This window comes from Sus scrofa, chromosome 1, assembly GCF_000003025.6.
Source record: "Sus scrofa isolate TJ Tabasco breed Duroc chromosome 1, Sscrofa11.1, whole genome shotgun sequence".
Taxonomy (NCBI): Eukaryota; Metazoa; Chordata; class Mammalia; order Artiodactyla; family Suidae; genus Sus; species Sus scrofa.
This window is the reverse complement of record NC_010443.5, coordinates 179977002-179996155: the sequence shown is the minus strand read 5'-3', so window position 1 is coordinate 179996155 and position 19154 is coordinate 179977002. Positions and strand designations below refer to the sequence as shown.

At 35.7% G+C, this 19154-nt stretch overlaps 1 protein-coding gene across 1 annotated transcript in view; it reads left to right on the top strand.

The window, feature by feature from the left end:
• The window catches only part of SOS2 (SOS Ras/Rho guanine nucleotide exchange factor 2), a 107364-nt gene that overhangs the window by 18786 nt on the left and 69424 nt on the right, over window positions 1-19154 (top strand). The window contains exons 3-6 of the mRNA XM_021101439.1: window positions 1518-1649; window positions 3118-3282; window positions 8807-9010; window positions 11922-12065. Coding sequence (XP_020957098.1) covers window positions 1518-1649; window positions 3118-3282; window positions 8807-9010; window positions 11922-12065 — 645 coding nt within the window. The remainder of the gene's footprint in view (window positions 1-1517; window positions 1650-3117; window positions 3283-8806; window positions 9011-11921; window positions 12066-19154) is intronic.

Here is a 19154-nt window from a genome sequence, read left to right as displayed (position 1 = left end):
ATCTAACAGTTTTACCCCTGATTATTTAACTCAAGAGAAATGAAAATATAGCTTCACAAAGAGATTGACACATAATTGTCCAAGCAGTTTTATTCATAATAGGCGAAAATTGGAAACAACTAAAATTTCCATCTGTAAGAAAATGGGTAAACAAATTGTGGTAGATTTATAAAATGGAATACTACTTAATAATAAAATTAAAGAGCAAGCTATTGATATACACAGTAACATAGTTACAATCCACAGATAACACATAGAGCAAAAAAAGTTATACCCCGAAGAGTATATATGGTGTAATATCATTTAGAGGAAAGTCAGATATAGCTAAAAGTAATGGTGATAGAAATCAGGATGGAGGCTGCCTGTGAGATTAAGTTGATAGAAATTTTCTGTAGTATTGATTAGGCTTATGGTTACACAGGTGTGAGCATTTTTTAAAACTTGTTCAGTTGTTCACTTAAGATCAGTGCATTTTTACTCCATATAAATATTACTTCAATAAAGGACTAGTATAAGGGTAATTTACTCATTGATTAAAAAAAAAATATATATATATATAAGAGATCCTGTGTAATTTGGTGCTGAAATAGCTGTTTTGGCCCAGTTACATGAGAGTATTTCTAGATTTTTACAAATATCTGTCAGTATAGCTTTCAGAAGTTACTTTGACATTTTATTGTTTATATCATTTTTCTTTTGAAGGTTGTTCCTTACTAGGCAGCAACTTCCAATATAAAAGGAAATCTTAATTTAGAATAATAAATCTATTAAGATTTTCAGGGACTCTGCTAATTAAAGCATTGGTTTCCCTGTTCTCTGCTGTAAGTGGATATAAATAAATATAATAAAAGCATACTTTTCAGAAGCTGAGAATATAATTTTAAAAATAGGAAATCCTGGTAAATTCGAGGTTAATTCAGTTATTACTTTTCATTATTCGTGTCAATTACTGGTTATATTTTAAATTAGATGAACCATGATAGTAACATAAAAGACTTGGATTATTTTTGCCAGGAGATGTATTTCCTTAAGCCATTCTGAGCTCTTCCATGCACTTTGTCCTCTAAGAGGTACATGAAATTTCTTCTTTTTAAAATTCTTTTCTATATTTGAAGCTCTGAGATTAGCAGGAGAGTGACTGTATAATTGTTAATAACAAGTTAACTTCCGCAAGGTAAACAATTTTGACCTTAGGAACTTTGTTCTTAAAATCAATGATAGAGTATTACATGCTTGCTTTAATCTCTTCTAATATTATTACTTTTTCCAGTTTTATCTTAATAATGTTTACATGTAAAGTTTTCTATTTAAACTTTACCTTTTCTTTACCCATGGGAATTATGTGGAAAAATCTTGATAGGTTGATCTTTTTTTATAAAAATTTTATTTATTACAATAATCAGAACATGTTATGTTACTATTAATTGCTAGTGTTAAAGATGGTAAAAGTTTAATTTAAATGAATTTTCTGTTTATGAGTACCTGTATTAACAATTGTTCTGCTGTGATCTGAACAGGAACGAGTTCAGAAGACTTTTCCTCATCCAATTGATAAATGGGCTATTGCTGATGCACAGTCTGCCATAGAGAAACGAAAACGAAGAAATCCTCTCTTGCTGCCTGTGGATAAAATCCATCCTTCATTGAAGGTTAAAAAAAAAAAAAAAAATTCAAAAAAACCACCACCACCAACAAAAAAAAAACAACAGAAATACCATTGCGGAAGTTCTTAATAACAAATAATACTTTATGTAGTATTTGTATATTTATATATAACATAGCCTGTGTTATTGTATATGTGCATGTGCACTTGAATGTGTGTGTACTTGTATATACACATACATATATAGAAAGATTTCTTCATATGTGTATAAAACAAAAATAAATTTACTTTCCTAAAGCCAGATTGCTTTTCAAATAATATTAAAAGTTAGCAATAAGAACACATCTTCGTGGCAGTCTGATGACTGCTTACCCTTCACTTTCAACTTTTTGTTGATTAAGGAAATATATAATACAAAAGCTACTGAGTTCAGAAATGTTTTAAAATTAATCTGTATCAGATAGTCTTTTTTGTGTGTGTGTGTGTCTTTTGAGGGCTGAATGTGCAGCATATGGAAGTTCCCAAGCTAGAGCTTGAACAGGAGCTGCAGCTACAGCTGCCAGTCTATGCCACAGCCACAGCAATGCCATATCTGAGCCATGTCTGTGACCTACCTACACCACAGCTCACGGCAACACTGAATCCTTAACCCACTGAGCGAGGCCAGGGATCAAACTTATGTTCTCTTGGATGGTAGAGTTTGTTACCCCTCAGCCACAATGTAAACTCCTGTATCAGGTATTCTTACATACATTGGAAAAGTAAGCTAGGAAATATTATTTAGTCTGTAGAAAATAATTGGTGTGCATGGATTTGAATACCTCTTGAGAATAATTTCAAGACCTGTCTAAGGGAGTTCTCTGGTGGCTTAGTTGTTAAGGATCCAGCATTGTCTCTGCTATGGCACAGGTTTGATTGCCAGCCTGGCACAGTGGGTTAAAAGGATCTGGAGTTGCCATACCTGTGGCATAGGTCTCAGCTGTGGCTCAAATTCAAACCCTGTCCCTGGAATGTCCATGTGCTTCAGGTGTGGCCATAAAATAAAAAGAATTACACAACTTTCTAAGTCAACTATACTGCAATAAAATTTATTTGGAAAAAAAGAATTAAAAAAAAAGACCCTTCCCTCAATAGAAACCATTGTAATTTGAGGCTATTAACTAGATTAACCCTTGAACATAGCAGATATTTGACAAATGGATTTTGGATAATGTATCAAGAGGTTTTCAGTGAAGTTCAGCCTAAGATTTCTGTCTTAGAATCAACTATCTCTTCTTGTTTGATACCAAAGGCAGATTTGTTAGATTAGATGTCTCTTTAAAACAAAACAACATCAAATCCTGACACTGGGCCAGATCAGATTTACATCCTGAGGTACCTATGAGTTTAGATATTTGGTTTACAGAAATTTCTTTTTAAGTAAGAATGTTAAATAAAAATTTTAAGTGCTTAACTGTTAGTTGACAGTGCTGCCATTTTTTGGAATTAAATTGTTTTTGTTTTTTTTCCAACAGGAAGTTTTAGGGTACAAGGTGGACTACCATGTATCCCTGTATATTGTGGCTGTACTAGAGTATATCTCAGCTGATATTTTGAAATTGGCTGGTAATTATGTTTTTAATATCCGACATTATGAAATATCCCAACAAGACATTAAAGTGTCAATGTGTGCAGATAAGGTAAGTGTTAAAAGGTATTTAAACTTAACTTGAATGATAGTGACTATATGTGACTTAGCCCTGGTTTTTATAATACGTTTTTATAATACATGATTATATTAGTGACTTTTATAATTCCTGGTGTTGGAAGACAGAAAAATGGTGGCTTTACAGGCTACCATTTACAGGCTATATTTTCAGGTTTTTTAGCATATGACAGGATGAGAGTCTCTTTTTCTTCAAGACATCAAGAATTTTTTACCTATAGGGAAAAACATCCAGAATCTCAAACCAGTTTAAGAAAGGTGGTTTGAGTTTTGTATTTTTAGAAGGAGAGTAAGTACAAGAGCATGTAGATACTTTTAAGTATAAGAGGTAATTTTGAAAAACATAGTTTGGTTTCACAGAATAGTTCAGCGGGGCACAGGTAGAAAAAGAATTTGCAATGCTAAAGTTACTTCCTTCTGATAATTTTTTTATTTACCTTCTTTCTTCCTGACTGTAAGCTACTGAAGAAAGAAATTGAATATTTCATTTTCCTCTCTTCTCCTTTTCTTCCCTATTTTTCCTCCTTTCTTTCTTTCTTTCTTTTTTGCTTTTTAGGGCCACACCTGCAGCATATGGACATTTCCAGGTTAGGAGTTGAATTGGAGCTGTTGCAGCTGTGGCAGCACCAGATCCAAGCCGCATCTGTGACCTACACCACAGCTCATAGCAATGCCGGATCCTTAACCTACTGAGCATGGCCAGGGATCAAATCCACATCCTCATGAATACTAGTTGGGAGATTGTTACCTCTGAGCCACAACGAGAACTCCTCTCTCCTTTTCTTCTTACTTTTTAAGTCAACATTTTTGAATATCTATTATGTGCCAGTCATTGCACTGAGCATTGCCAGTACAGCAGTGAACAAATCAGCAATCCTTATTTTAGAGGGAATTATTTTAGTGGGAAATAAAACTATTATATACAAATAATTGCTGCGCAATTAATTAGAACCATTATATGAATAAATCATAGGTGCAGTGGAGAAAGTGATTAATTCTGGCATGGGGGAGACCAGGAACATTTCATCGAGAAGGTGCCTAAACTAGACCTCTAAGGGTGAATGACCCCAAGGACCTGACAAGGCCAGTGGTTCTCTACTTTGCACATCAGAATTACCATCAAAGATACTGATGGCCTGCATTTCATCCCTAGTGATTCTTTTTTTTTTTTTTTTTTTTTTTTGTCTTTTTGCCATTTCTTGGACCACTCCTGCGGCATATGGAGGTTCCCAGGCTAGGGGTCTAATCGGAGCTGTAGCTGCCAGCCTATGCCAGAGCCATAGCAATGCAGGATCTGAGCCACGTCTGCCACCTACACCACAGCTCACGGCAACGCCAGATCCTTAACCCACTGAGCAAGGCCAGGGATCGAACCCGCAACCTCATGGTTCCTAGTCGGATTCGTTAACCACTGCGCCACGATGGGAACTCCATCCCTAGTGATTCTGATTTGTTTGACCTGTGTTGGGGCCAAACCAGTATTTTCAAAATTTGTGAAGGTGTCCCAGGTATTCTGATGTGCAGTTATGATTGAAAGCCATTGTACTATGCCATAGTTTCAAAAATTATTTTTTCACTTAAATTTTATAGTAGAAATTCCTTGTTATTGTGATGTTGACTTCTGAAATTATGTTTACATGGTGGGGTCAGAGGTGGGGGTGAGGGGTGGACTTTGTTTCTATCTCTGGCTTTTGGAAAAGTTGCTAGTACGATGAAAGTACTCCCCTGTGCCCTAAACCACTTGAGAGTAAGTAGTTTGCCAACATAATCTAGTGTATCCTACAAACAGAAACATTCTTTATGACCACACTATGACAGTCAAAGCCTAGGAAATGAATGCTGATACATTATCTAATCCTCAGACCCCATTCAAGTTTTGCTCTTTGTCCCAGTGATTTTTTTTTTAATAGCAACATGATCCAGTTAAGAATCATGTGTTGTGCTTAGTTGTCATGTATCTTTTTTCTCCTTGTTCAATCTAGAACAGTTCTTAATTCTTCCCCAATTTTGAATGATCTTGAAATTTTTAAGGATAATACAGGTTATCATTTAAAATGCTCCTTTAGGAGTTCCCGTCGTGGTGCAGTGGTTAACGAATCCGACTAGGAACCATGAGGTTTCGGGTTCGGTCCCTGCCCTTGCTCAGTGGGTTAACGATCCGGCGTTGCCGTGAGCTGTGGTGTAGGTTGCAGACGCGGCTCGGATCCTGCGTTGCTGTGCCTCTGGCGCAGGCCGGTGGCTACAGCTCCGATTCAACCCCTGGCCTGGGAACCTCCATGTGCCGCGGGAGCGGCCCAAGAAATAGCAACAACAACAACAAAAGACCAAAAGACAAAAAAAAAAAAAAAAAAAAAAAAGAAGTTTAAAAAAAAAAATAAAAAAAATAAAATGCTCCTTTAGTTTTTTTTGATGTTGTCTCAATAAAATTCAGGTTATGGATGTGTGGCAGGAATATGTTAGAAGTTTTTTTCATTGCATTTTCTCACATGACACAATTTTGATGTGTCCCATTACTGATGATATTCTTGATCACTTGATTAAGAGCTTATTTTCTAGGCTTCTCTACTTTAAAGGACTCCTTTCCCTCTTGTAATTAGTAAATACTTTTTGGAATGTTTTAAGGCTGTATAAATATCTCGTTCTTCATCACACACTTTAAATTTATTTATTTGTTTATTTTAATATGTATTCATTGATTCTTGTTCAAGGGGTATAACCCAGTACTTCATTATTTATATTGATATTCACATTGCCCCAGATTTGACCAACAGGAGCTCCTTCAATTTGGCTTCTCTGCCTCTGTCATTCTTTGAACACTCTTTTTTTTTTTTTTTTTTTTGTCTTTTTGCCTTTTCTAGGGCTGCTCCTGCGGCATATGGAGGTTTCCAGGCTAGGGGTCTAATTGGAGCTGTAGCCGCCGACCTACTCCAGAGCCATAGCAACGCGGAATCCAAGCCAGGTCTGCCACCTACACCACAGCTCACAGCAACGCCAGATCCTTAACCCACTGAGCAAGGCCAGGGATCAAACCCGCAACCTCATCATTCCTAGTCGGATTTGTTAATCACTGCACCACGATGGGAACTCCTGAACACTGTCTTTTGACACAAGATAGTCCAGGTTCAACTTTTTCTCTACCTGCTGCTCAAGTCTGACTGAAATTAGTTGTTTTCTGAAAAGTCCTGGTTCCTCTTAGGTGGGAATGGTATTTATTTGTTTTCAATGTAATTTGTTGTTGTTGTTGTTGTTGTTTTTAATATTATGGCCACACCTGTAACATATGGAAATTCCTGGGCCAAGGTTTGAGTCCGAGCCAGGCAGCTTTGTCAATGCTTGGTCTTTTAACCCACTGCGCCAGGCCAGGGATCAAACCCACATCTCTTCAGCGACCTGAACGACTGCATTCAGATTCTTAACCCATTCCTCCATGGCAGGAACTCTGAGAATGGTATTTAGAAACTAAGATCTTGGTGCTGCGTGAGCACATTGCTATTGGAATGTAACTGCTCTGATCTCTTAGAGGCCAGAATTAGGGAAAGCATGTGTGTTTGTGTGTATGGGGGGGGGCAGGGTTGTGTATTTGTGTGTTTGTGTATGTATACACATATTATATATCCATACACCTCTATATTTATTTCTCTTTGTTTTACTTTTGTAAATGTTATTTTTTTTAATTTTTTTTTTTTTTTTTGCTTTTTAGGGCTGCACATGGAGGTTCCCAGGCTAGGGGTCGAATCAGAGCTACAGCTGCTGGCCTCTGTCACAGCCACAGCAATGTGGGCTCTGAGCCCCGTCTGCGACCTATACCAAGTTCATGGCAACACTGGATTCTTAACCCACTGAGCAAGGCCAGGGATTGAACCCATATCTTCATGGATCCTAGTCGGGTTCGTTAACTACTGAGCCACAAAGGGAACTCCGTACATTTTTTAATGATTTTTATTTTTTCCATTATAGTTGGTTTACAGTGTTCTGTCACTTTCTACTGAAAAGCATAGTGACCTAGTCACACACATATACATAGTCTTTTTCTCACATTATCCTCTATCATGTTCCGTCATATGTGTCTAGATACAGTTCCTTGTGCTATATAGCAGGATCTCATAGCTTATCTATTTCTTATCTATCTTTATATACGTTCACAGATCCTTTCAATCCAGTTTGAATACCACGGGATTCATTTCAGCCTCCCTTTTTTTACATTTGTAACTCCCTTATCTGATGGTGAGAAATATGGCTCTTGTTTTTCTTAATATATTTATTTGATTAATCCTCCCGTATGTGACCAGTCTTCCATCAGGCCTCTCTACCTTCTGGGGTTTCTTTTTTTCCCAAACTCTGAGAAAGTGATTTTCTGCTAGTCTTGAGTATATAATTAAGTAGGTCCAATTTTTCTTTTCTTTTTAAACTATTTTTAATTCTAAAAAGTATGATCGCCTTTTTTCCTGTTGCTTTTGATATACAGCTAGTTCTTGTCTGTTGGTTGACTTCAATCCATAATAGCAATTTTTACTATTTTCTGAAATGGGAAATTGTATAGAAGTTTAATAAGCACCTGTGGATGCTTGATTTTAAGAAATGAACTCAATAGCAGTTGTTGATATAGTAAATATGTATCAGTAAAGCATCATAGTATTAATATACTTTGTGTATCATTATCGTTTTTCTCCTTTTGAACTCTACTCAAGTGCATAAAGTTATGGTAGAACAAAAAAACTACCATTTTGAATGGTATACTATTCTAGTGCCTACTGTTTGCCGGACTTAATAGTATACAATTTATGAATCTTACCTCATTGAATTCTTTTGATCAGTTAAATTTATATATAATGGATCTGACTTTCAAAAGAATAAATAACTTGCCTGAAATCACAAGTAAGTGGTTCAACTGGAATTTTGGCTCAAATTGTTGTTCTCTGAAGGAATACTCTTTTTGCTGTTACATAGAGGTGTTTATGTGTGTGTATGTATGTATATCATACACGCATATGTTTATATATACAGATACATATGTATGTGTATATATGTGTATTTCACTAGAAGATTTATTTTTTCATATCCAATTTTATTTTACTACTATCCCCCTTCAACTTTTAATATTTTTATTATTTTGAATTTTCTCTTATAAATTTAGCCTATAATACAACTCTTTTTTTTTTTTTTCTTTTTTTTTAGGGCCACAGCCATGGCATATGGAGGTTCCCAGGCTAGGGGGTCAAATCAGAGCTACAGCTGCCAGGCTGCACCACAGCCACAGCAATGTGGGATCTGAGCCGTGTCTGCAACCTACACCATAGCTCATGGCAACCCCGGATCCCTAACCCACTGAGGGAGGCCAGGGATCAAACCCACATCCTCATGAATACTAGTTGTGTTTGTTAACCACTGAGCCACAGCGGGAACTCCCTCATTGTTTAATAATGTTTTAATTCTGAGCGCTTTGAAATGGTCTTATAACAGTAAGGAAAATAAGCTTATTATTGATTTATATTTCTTAGGTATTGATGGACATGTTTGATCAGGATGACATAGGCTTGGTTTCTCTCTGTGAAGATGAACCTAGTTCTTCAGGTGAATTAAACTACTACGACCTTGTCAGAACTGAAATTGCAGAAGAAAGGCAGTATCTACGGGAACTAAATATGATCATAAAAGTGTTTCGAGAAGCTTTTCTTTCTGACAGAAAGCTTTTTAAACCTTCTGTGAGTACCGTTTTGGGTTTGAAGTTCTTTTTATGCTAAAAAGTCAGATAGTAGCTTAAAATCATAAATAGTACCTTTATATAGTTTATGTAAAACAAAAATATTTTTTTATATAGTACTGTGGGGCAAGGTTGTTTGTCTGTTTATTTTTTAATTTTTTTTTAGATTTTTAAAATTGAAGTATAGTTGATACACAATATTATGTATTATAGGTGTACAACATAATGATTCATAGTTTTTAAAGGTTATACTTCATGTATAGTTATTATAAAATATTGGCTATATTCCACTGGTAACCACTAGTTTGTTCTTTGTGTCTAGTTTGTTCTATATGTCTGAGTCTCCTTTTTTGTTATAGTCACTAGTTTTTTGTTTTATAGATTCCATGTGCAAGTGATATACAGTATTTGTCTGACTTACTTCACTTAGTCCTCCAAGTCCATCTTTGTTGCTGTAAATGACAAAATTTTATTTTTTATGACTGAGTAGTATTCTATCATATATATATACAGCACATCTTTATCCATTCATCTATTGAGAGACACTTAGGTTGCTTTCATATCTTGGCAGTTGTAAATAACACTACTATGAACATTGGGGAAATTGTGGGTTTTTTAATATGTGAATTGTTAAACTAACATTAAGTGCAGTGACAATGAAAATTAGACCCAAAACTAGGGAGATTAACTGCAATAAAATCTTTTTCTGCTGAGGAGTATTTGAGATTTATAATCATTCATTCGAGGATGGTAAAATAAAGTATGGCCTAGAAAAGAAAGACTTTGCTTTTCCCTGTCTTTTGGTACGGACTTTAAGGCAATAGTTTAAAGTTTTAACAGTGGAACTTTTTAAGAATAAAAGTTTGTAAAGAATGTCATATAAACAAAAGCAGAGCTACACTGTTGGAAAACAGGGTAGGAACGGGGTGAGTAGAATGGGATCCAGGGAGACTTGTCTTTTTATTACCTCTGTAGTTCCTAAAGTTAGCTCTAAGGAATCTAGCTAGACAAATACTGTTTTATAAAAAATATATATATATATGTATTTTTAGATACTTCTTTCCTTCCTTTCTTACATGATCTATTTTTCCTTAGATGTCTGAGTAGCTGTCTTTCACTTTAAATAGTCAGTCTTTCTTTTACTTCTTGAACTCACCCAGGTAACTATTTCATGAGTGAAAAGGAATGATGCTCATACAAAGCTGGCTGAGTGCTTAAGATTAGAAACTGATTTAGCTTTTTCATTCTTTTCCAGAAGAATGAGTTTCAGAAAATGAAAATGCTTTAATTGGTTTTTATCCCTTTTTAAAAAAACACATGTTTATTTTAATGTTTAATAATAACTCCTACTGGACACACTGCCTTAAGTATTCAACATTTTATGTTTTTCAAAGTACTATCCTATTTTGTGTGACCCTTAATAATTCTCTGAGCTAGGTAGAACAAGTATTATCATTTCTACCTTACTATTGAAATTGACACAAAATAGTTTTGACATAAGTTAGTTATACATGTTGAACTTGAATTTTGTTTTTTTTAATACCACAGTATAATTGGTATGAAGAATAAAAACTTAACAAATGCTGTTAGTTAGTAACAATTGCTGGTAGCTGATACTATCCTCTTTGCCTTTTCTGCATCCTATCAGTTTTCATTCCTCAGGAATTAATTTTTATGAGTCTGTTTTCACTGAATTTGTACTGATTTGATAGAAAAAATTTAATATAATATGGAAGGTCAAGAGACAGAATGTCTTTTCTCTATACTACGCTTTTTCAGTGTAAATGAGACTAAATTTCTGAAATAAAACCATCTAAGATCAGAGCGTAGAACTCAGTAAATATTTGATAAAAGAATGAATGACTCTTGATCTTAATTTACTCCTTTGGGGGCTACTGCTTTATCTTTAGTAAGCTCACATTTGTGGAGGGCCTAATATATGCGAAGACCATTGTGTAGAAATCAGCTCATTTAATCTTCCTAAGAACCTTATGAGGTCAGTATTAATAAACCAGCTCTGTGACCCTGGGCAAATTGCTTAACTGCTCTGTGCTCTTTCCTCATTCATGCAATAAGGATGATGGTAGTATCTATCTAATGAGCCTGTTATGAAATTATATGTCAAGTACTTACCGGTAGTACCTGGAATGTAGTAAGTGACAAAGAAATATTAGCTGTCATTATTGTTGTTACAGTCCTAATCCAGGGTCATTCATCTAGCAGGTAGTGGGGCCAGGACCTAAACTCAAGTCTGTCAGGGTCCACAATCTGTGATGTCAAGGATTGAGCCCATGCTATAGCAGGGACCTGAGCTGCTGCAGTGACAAGGCCAGATCTTTAACCCACTGCACCACAGGACTCTAGTCATATGGTCTTCTTGTGTCCAGAGGCCTTAACGTGTTGTAACCCAGATAAAATTCACACTTTTATCTTGAATGAAACCAAGCTCCTCAAATTTAAGAGACAGGCCACAAATTGCAAAACTAATTTGTGTTTGGATTGGGAGTCAGATCTTCATTTTAAGGCCAGCTTTTGTCATTAATCAGCTCTATGAGACCTTGATCAAGACTTTTAGTAACTTAGGCAATTTAAAAATACTCAAATGCCCAGATTCTTTATGTAAAGAGTTACTTAGAATCATCCACGAGATGAGATTTTAGAATTATTGAACAAAATTATTTAGAATCTATATTTTCTAATAAATTTACTCTGTGTAATCCAAGAGGTTTTTTATTCCCCTTTCTTCATGATCGACCTTTTGCTATAATTTAGAATTTATTTTACGTTTTGAAATATACTGGTATGCAGTTGGGGGAAAACATACCCTTACCATTTATAACTTATATTGTAATTTTTAAATGAAATTCTCAATCTCACATATCTTAACCTTCCTTTTGTTTTTTTCTTTTTAGGATATTGAAAAGATTTTCAGTAACATTTTAGATATACATGAATTGACGGTGAAACTTTTAGGTTTGGTTGAAGACACAGTTGAAATGACTGATGAAAGCAGCCCTCATCCCTTAGCTGGCAGCTGTTTTGAAGATTTGGCAGAAGTAAGTTTACAAATATGTTTTTGCATTAAAGTCCTAAGTGCTGTATTAAGACATTTAGTAAGACATTCTTTGTGAAAATTAGAAGATACTGTTGGCTGCTATAAAAAATATCTAAGATTTAACCAATAGTAAACTAAAATTACATTGAATTTATACTGATACTTTATAGTGTATTTATGCTTTGTAAAGTAGTAATGTTTAGGGTCTTTTTTTTTAATGATAGGTGCATTTAAGGTGAAAGAGAAGAAATTTTATTGACCATAGCTGTTTAGCTCTTGTGGATTTTAATTTCTAAAAATGAAAAAGGAAGTTTATATATTTTTCCCAAAGTGAAAATCATATTTTTGTCTTTCAAATGGTTGTAAAAATAATATAGTTCATTGTAAAAGTATTTAGAAAAATATAGATAAGTATAATAAGTCAAAAATCACTTTGTTTTTCAGTAGTCGATTAGTTACCCTTCTGAGATTTATTTATCCTTATAAATATTTGTCTATACATACATACAAACTTGTGTATATTTACAAAAATAAGATCTTACTATTTTATAACCTTTTTTATCATTCAATATCATGAACATTTTCCATGTTGATAAATATACTTCAACACAGTTGGGGTTTTTTATTTTTTTAAATTTCGTGGCAGCACCCAGGGTATATGGAAGTTCCCAGGCCAGGGATTGAACCCATACCTCCACAGTGGCCCAAACCACTTCAGTCTGATTCTTAACCCACTGTGCCATGGCATGAACTTCCTCAACACGGTTTTTAAAGTCTGAAAATATCATGTTATATGGAGACCCTATGACATATTTTAACTATCTACTATTATTGAGTGTGCAAGTTGTTTCAATTTTTTGTTGCTATTGCAAACAACACGGTAGCAAAAAATGTATATAATGCCTTCATGCCTAGTAATTTTAGGACAGTCCTTGAAGTGAAATTGTGGTAGTAATAAAGAAAAGATACATTTTTAGAATTTGAAACATTTTGCCATATTTACTTCCAGATAAGTTCTAGTATATGCAGACCACCATTTTTCTCACATCTTCACTAACTCTGGGCATTCCCACTAGTGGGGAAAAAAACCCAGCATTTCATTGTTTTTAAATTTTGCTTTTTTATTTTTTATTTCTCTTATAATGATTTTTATTGTTTCCATTATAGCTGGTTTACAGTATCCTGTCAATTTTCTACTGCACAGCAAGGTGACCCAGGCACACATACATGTATACATTCTTATTTCTGACATTATCATGCTCCATCACAAGTGACCAGGCATAGTTCTCAGTGCTATACAGCAGTATCTCATTGCTTATCCATTCCAAAGGCAATAATTTCCATCTCTTAACCCCCAATTCCCAGTGACACCCACTTGGCAACAACCACAAGTCAGTTCTCCATGTCCATGATTTTCTTTTCTGTGGAAAGGTTCATTAGTGCCATATATTTGATTCCAGATAAGTGATATCATATGGTATTTGTCTTTCTGACCTACTTCACTTAGTATGAGACTCTCTAGTTCCATCCATATTGCTGCAAATGGCATTATTTTGTTCTTTCTAATGGCTGAGTAATAGTCCATTGTGTATATTCACCACCTCTTCCTAATCCAGTCATCTTTCGATAGACATTTAGGTTGTTTCCGTGTCTTGGCTATTGTGAATAGTGCTGCAGTGAACATGTGGGTGAATGTGTCCTTTCAGGAAAGTTTTGTCCGAATATATGCCCAAGAGTGGGATTGCTAGGTCATATGGTAGTTCTATGTGTAGTTTTCTAAGGTACCTCCATACTATGCTCCATAGTGGTTGTACCAATTTACATTCCCACCAATAGTGCAGGAGGGTTCCCTTTCCTCCACACCTCCTATAGCATTTGTTGTTTGTGGACTTATTAATGATGGCCATTCTGACTGGTGCAAGGTGGTACCTCATAGTAGTTTTGATTTGCATTTCTCTAATCATCATTGATGTTGAGGATCTTTCCATGTATTTGTTGGCCATCTGTATATCTTCTTTGGAGAAATGTCTGTTCAGGTCTTTTGCCCATTTTTCCATTGGGTTGTTGGCTTTTTTGCTGTTGAGTTGTCTAAGTTGTTTGTATATTTTAGAGATTAAGCCCTTGTCCGTTGCATCATTTGAAACTATTTTTTCCTATTTTGTGTGTGATCTTTTTGGGTTTTTTTTAAGGCTTTCCTTTGCTGTGCAAAAACTTGTCAGTTTGATTATGTCCCATTGCTTAATTTTTGCTTTTATTTCTGTTGCTTTGGGAGACTGACCTGAGCAAACATTTTTAAGGTTGATGTTGGAGAATGTTTTGCCTTTGTTCTCTTCTAGTAGTTTGATGGTGTCTTCTGTTATATTTGTCTTTAAGCCATTTTGAATTTATTTTTGCGTGAGGATGTGTTCTAGTTTCATTGATTTGCACCTGCTGAAAAGAATGTCTTTTTCCCATTTTATGTTCTTGCCTCCTTTGTCAAAGATTAATTGACCACAGGTGTCAGGGTTTATTTCTGGGTTCTCTGCTCCGTTCCATTGGTCTCTATGTCTGTGTTGTTACCGTACCCCCACTGTCTTAATTACTGTGGCTCTGTAATATTGCCTGAAGTCTGGGAGAGTTATGCCTCCTGGTTTTTGTTCCTCAGGATTGCTTTGGCAATTCTCTGTCTTTGTGGTTCCACATAAGTTTTTGAATTATTTGTTCTACTTCTGTGAAAAATGTCATGGGTAATTTGATAGGGATTGTATTGAATCTGTAGGTTGCTTTGGGTAGTATGGCCATTTTCATAATACTAACTTTTCCCACCCAGGAGCATGGAATATCTTTCCATTTCCTTGCATCCTCTTTAATTTCCTTGATGAATGTTTCTTAGTTCTCAACATTTAAGTCTTTTACCTCCTTGGTCAGGTGTATTCCCAGGTATTTGATTGTTGGGGGGTGCAATTTTAAAAGGTATTGTATTTTCGTATTCCTTTTCTAATATTTCACTGTTAGTATACAGAAACGTGACTGATTTCTGAATGTTAATCTTATATCCTGCTACTTTGCTGAGTTTGTTGATCACTTCAAGTGTCTTTGGGTTGAGTCCTTAGGGTTTTCTATATGTAGTATCATGTCATCTGCTTACAGTGACAGTTTTACGTCTTCTCTTCCTATGTGGGTGCCTTTTATTTCTTTCGTTTTTCTAATTGCTGTGGCTAGGACTTCAAATACTTATGTTGAATAACAGTGGTGAGAGTGGGCATCCTTGTCTTGTTCCAGATTTTAGTGGGAAGGCTTTCAGCTTTTCTCCATTGAGTTTTACATTTGCTGTGGGTTTGTTGTAAATGGGCGTTTATTACATTAGGGTATGTTCCCTCTCTACCCACTTTGGTAAGAGTTTTTATCATGAATGGATGTTGGACTTAGTCAAATGCTTTTTCTGCATCTATTGAGATGACCATGTGGTTTTTGACTTTTCTTTTGTTAATGTGGTGTATGATGTTGATTGATTTGCATATGTTGAACTATCCTTCTGAACCTGGGAAGAAGCCCACTTGGTCGTGGTGTCTGATCTTTTTTATATGTTGTTGGATTCGGTTGGCTAAAATTTGTTGAGAATTTTTGCGTCTATACTCATCAAAGATATTGGCCTATAGTTTTCTTTTTTGGAGGTATCTTTGTCTGGTTTTGGAATTAGAGTGATGGTGGTGTCACAGAATGTCTTTGGGAGTGTTCCTTCTTCTTCCACCTTTTGGAAAAGTTTAAGGAGGATGGGTATAAGTTCCTCTTTGTATGTTTGGTAGAATTCACCTGTGAAGCCATCTGGTCCTGGACTTTTATTTGCATGAAGTGTTTTTATGACATATTCAATTTCATTTCTAGTGATTGGTCTGTTCAGTTGATCTGTTTCTTCTCGATTCAGTTTTGGCAGGCTGTAAGTCTCTAGAAAGTTGTCCATTTCTTCTAGGTTGTCAAATTTGTTGGCATTCAGTTGTTTGTAATAGTCTCTCATGGTTTTTAGTGTTTCTGTAGTATCCATTGTGACTTCTCCTTTTTCATTTCTTATTTTGTTTATTTGGGTTTTTTCCTCTCCTCTTCTTGGTGTGAGTCTAGCCAGAGGTTTGTCAACTTTGTTTACCTTTTCAAAGAACCAGCTCTTGGTTTTACTGATTTTTTTTCTATTGTTTTTTGAATCTCTAATTTATTGATTTCCTCTCTGATCTTTATGATTTCCTTCCTTCTGCTGACTTTAGGTTTTGTTTGTTTTTCTTTTTCTAATTCATTTTGGTGGTGGGTTAAGTTGTTGTTTGTGATTTTTCTTCTTTTTTGAAGAAGGGCTGTCTTGCTATGAATTTCCCTCTGAGCACCGCCTTTGTGGCTTCCCATAGATTTTGAGTGGTTGTGTCTTCATTATCATTTGTCTCGAGGCATTTTTTTAATTTGTTTCTTGATTTCCTCATTGACCTGTTGGGTTTTTTAGTAGCATGTTGTTTAGTCTCTATGCAGTAAGTTTTTCCTCAGTTCTTTTCCTGTGGTTGATTTCTAGTTTCATGCCATTGTGGTCAGAGAAGATACTTGGCATAATTTCTATATTCTTCAATTTGTTGAGGTTAGCTTTGTGCCCCAGTATGTGATTGATCCCTGAGAATGTTCCATGTGCACTTGAGAAGACTGTATATTCTGACTTTTTTGGATGTAATGTCCTGAAAATGTCGATTAAGTCTAACGTTTCTGTTGTGTCCTTTAAGATCTCTGTTGCTTTACTGATTTTCTATCTAGAGGATCTGTCCATTGATGTGCATGGGGTGTTAAGTCTCCCACTATGATTGTATTCTCATCAATTTCTCCTTTTACGTGTGTTAGTATTTATTGTAGGTTTCTGAGTGCTCCTATATTAGGGGCCTATATATTGATGACTGTAATATCCTCTTCTTGAATGGATCCTTTAACCATTAAATAGTGTCCTTCTTTGTCTTTCTTTATGGCCTTCATTTTACAGCCTATTTTGTGTGATAATGAGTATTGCAACTCCTTCTTTCCTGTCTTGTCCATTGGCATGAAATATCTTTTCCCATCCCCTCACTTTCAATCTATATGTGTCCTTTGCCCTAAGGTGAGTCTCTTGTAGGCAGCAGGTTGAAGGTTTTTCCTTCTTTATCCAGTCTGCCACTCTGTGTCTTTTGATTGGAGCATTTAGTCCATTGACATTTAAGGTGATTATTGATAGATATGTATTTATTGCCATTTTAAACCTTGTTTTCCAGTTGATTCTGTGTTTCTCTTCATTTTTCGGTTGGATGATTTCCATTTATTTTATGCTTGAGTACTTTTTAGTTATTGTGAATGTAATGTTTGGTTTTGATTTGTGGTTGTCCTGATTTTTAAGTATGTTAACCCCTTCCTGTATCTGCTTGCTTTAGCCTGATAGTCATATAGGCTCAAACACATTATTTAAAGAAAAAAAAAAAAAAGAGTCTATATTATCTTACTTTCCTTCCCCACATTCTGTGATTTTGAAGTCCTTTTTTAACATCGTCATGTTTGTGCTTTTGCTGTTCCTTGGGTTTATCATCACTTTTACAGTAGTTCCCCCCCCCCTTTTAGATCTGCATGCTGCCTTATTTAAGTGATTGTTTTCCATTTGTGGTTTCTTCCATCCTATTTCTTCTTATGTCTTTTTTTTTATTTAGAGAAGCCCTTTCAGTATTTCTTTTAGAATGGGTTTAGTGTTGCTGTACTCTCTTAGCTTTTGTTTGTTGGAGAAATCCTTTATTTCCCCTTCTATTTTGAATGATGTTCTTGCTGGATAGAGTATTCTAGGCCACAGATTTTTTTCCTTTCAGCACTTTGAATATATCTTGCCACTCCCTTCTGGCCTGTAGTGTTTCTGCAGAGAAATCAGCTGATAGGTATATGGAGGTTCCCTTATAATTAATGCTTTTTTTTCCTCTTGGTGTCTTAGAATCCTCTCTTTAACTTTTGCCATTTTTATTTTTATTTTTTTTATTTTTATTTTTTTGTCTTTTTAGGGCCGCACCCACAGCATATGGAGGTTCCCAGGCTAGGGGTCGAATCGGAGCTGTAGCCACGCCACAGCCACAGCACGGCTTGCCAGATCCGAGCCGTGTCTGTGACCTATACCACAGCTCTCGGCAATGCCAGATCCTTGACCCACTGAGTGGGGCCAGGGATTGAACCCGCAGCCTCATGGTTCCTAGTTGGATTCGTTAACCACCGAGCCATGATGGGAACTCCCCCATTTTTATTATAATATGTCTTGGTGTGGTCCTATTTGGGTTCAACTTGTTTGGGGCCCTCTCTGCTTCCTGTATCCTGATATCAGTTTCCTTCAGATTTGGAAAGTTTTCAGCCATAATTTCTTCAAATATATTTTCAATCCCCTTTTCTTTTTCTTCTCCTTCTGTAATTCCTTTTATGCCTAGAACACTTTTTATATTATACACTTTATATTATCCCATAGATCTTTTATATTGCTTTCATGCTTTTTCATTGGGTTTTCTGCCTCCTGTCTGATTGGGTAATTTCCATTATTCTATCTTCCAAGTCACTAATTCATTCTTCTGCTTTCTTCATTCTGCTCTTCAGTGCCTTTAGCTCAGTTCGTGTCTCTGAAAATGAATTTTCTAATTTTTATATGTTCCTCCTTATATTTTCCAGTTCCTTTCTAAAGGAACCTGCATTCCTTTAGAAATGCTCAATCCATTCTTAATTGCTTGATATTCAGCCTTAATTCCTTCCATATTGTCACTGCTTCTCTTTTGAACTCAGTGTTTGTCAGACTGCCGAGGTCTGTTTCATTGTTTGCTGCTTCATGTGAATTCTCCTGTTCCTTTAACTGGGAATGGTTTCTGAGCGTCTTCATCTTGCTCGTGTTTTTCTTTTTCTGTGAGTTTAGAGAAGCTAAACTGTGGTCTTGGAGGGCTACTTCTATGCAAGAGCACCCCTTTGTATTATGTAGTGGGTTACTATTTATTTTTGGTGTGAGAGTTTGAATATTTGCTGTCTCTTTCTTCAGTGTGAGCAGGCTCTTATCCCCAGGGTGCTGAGTGTGTTTCTGGGGAGAAGGAGGCAATGGGTAGGGCTGGTA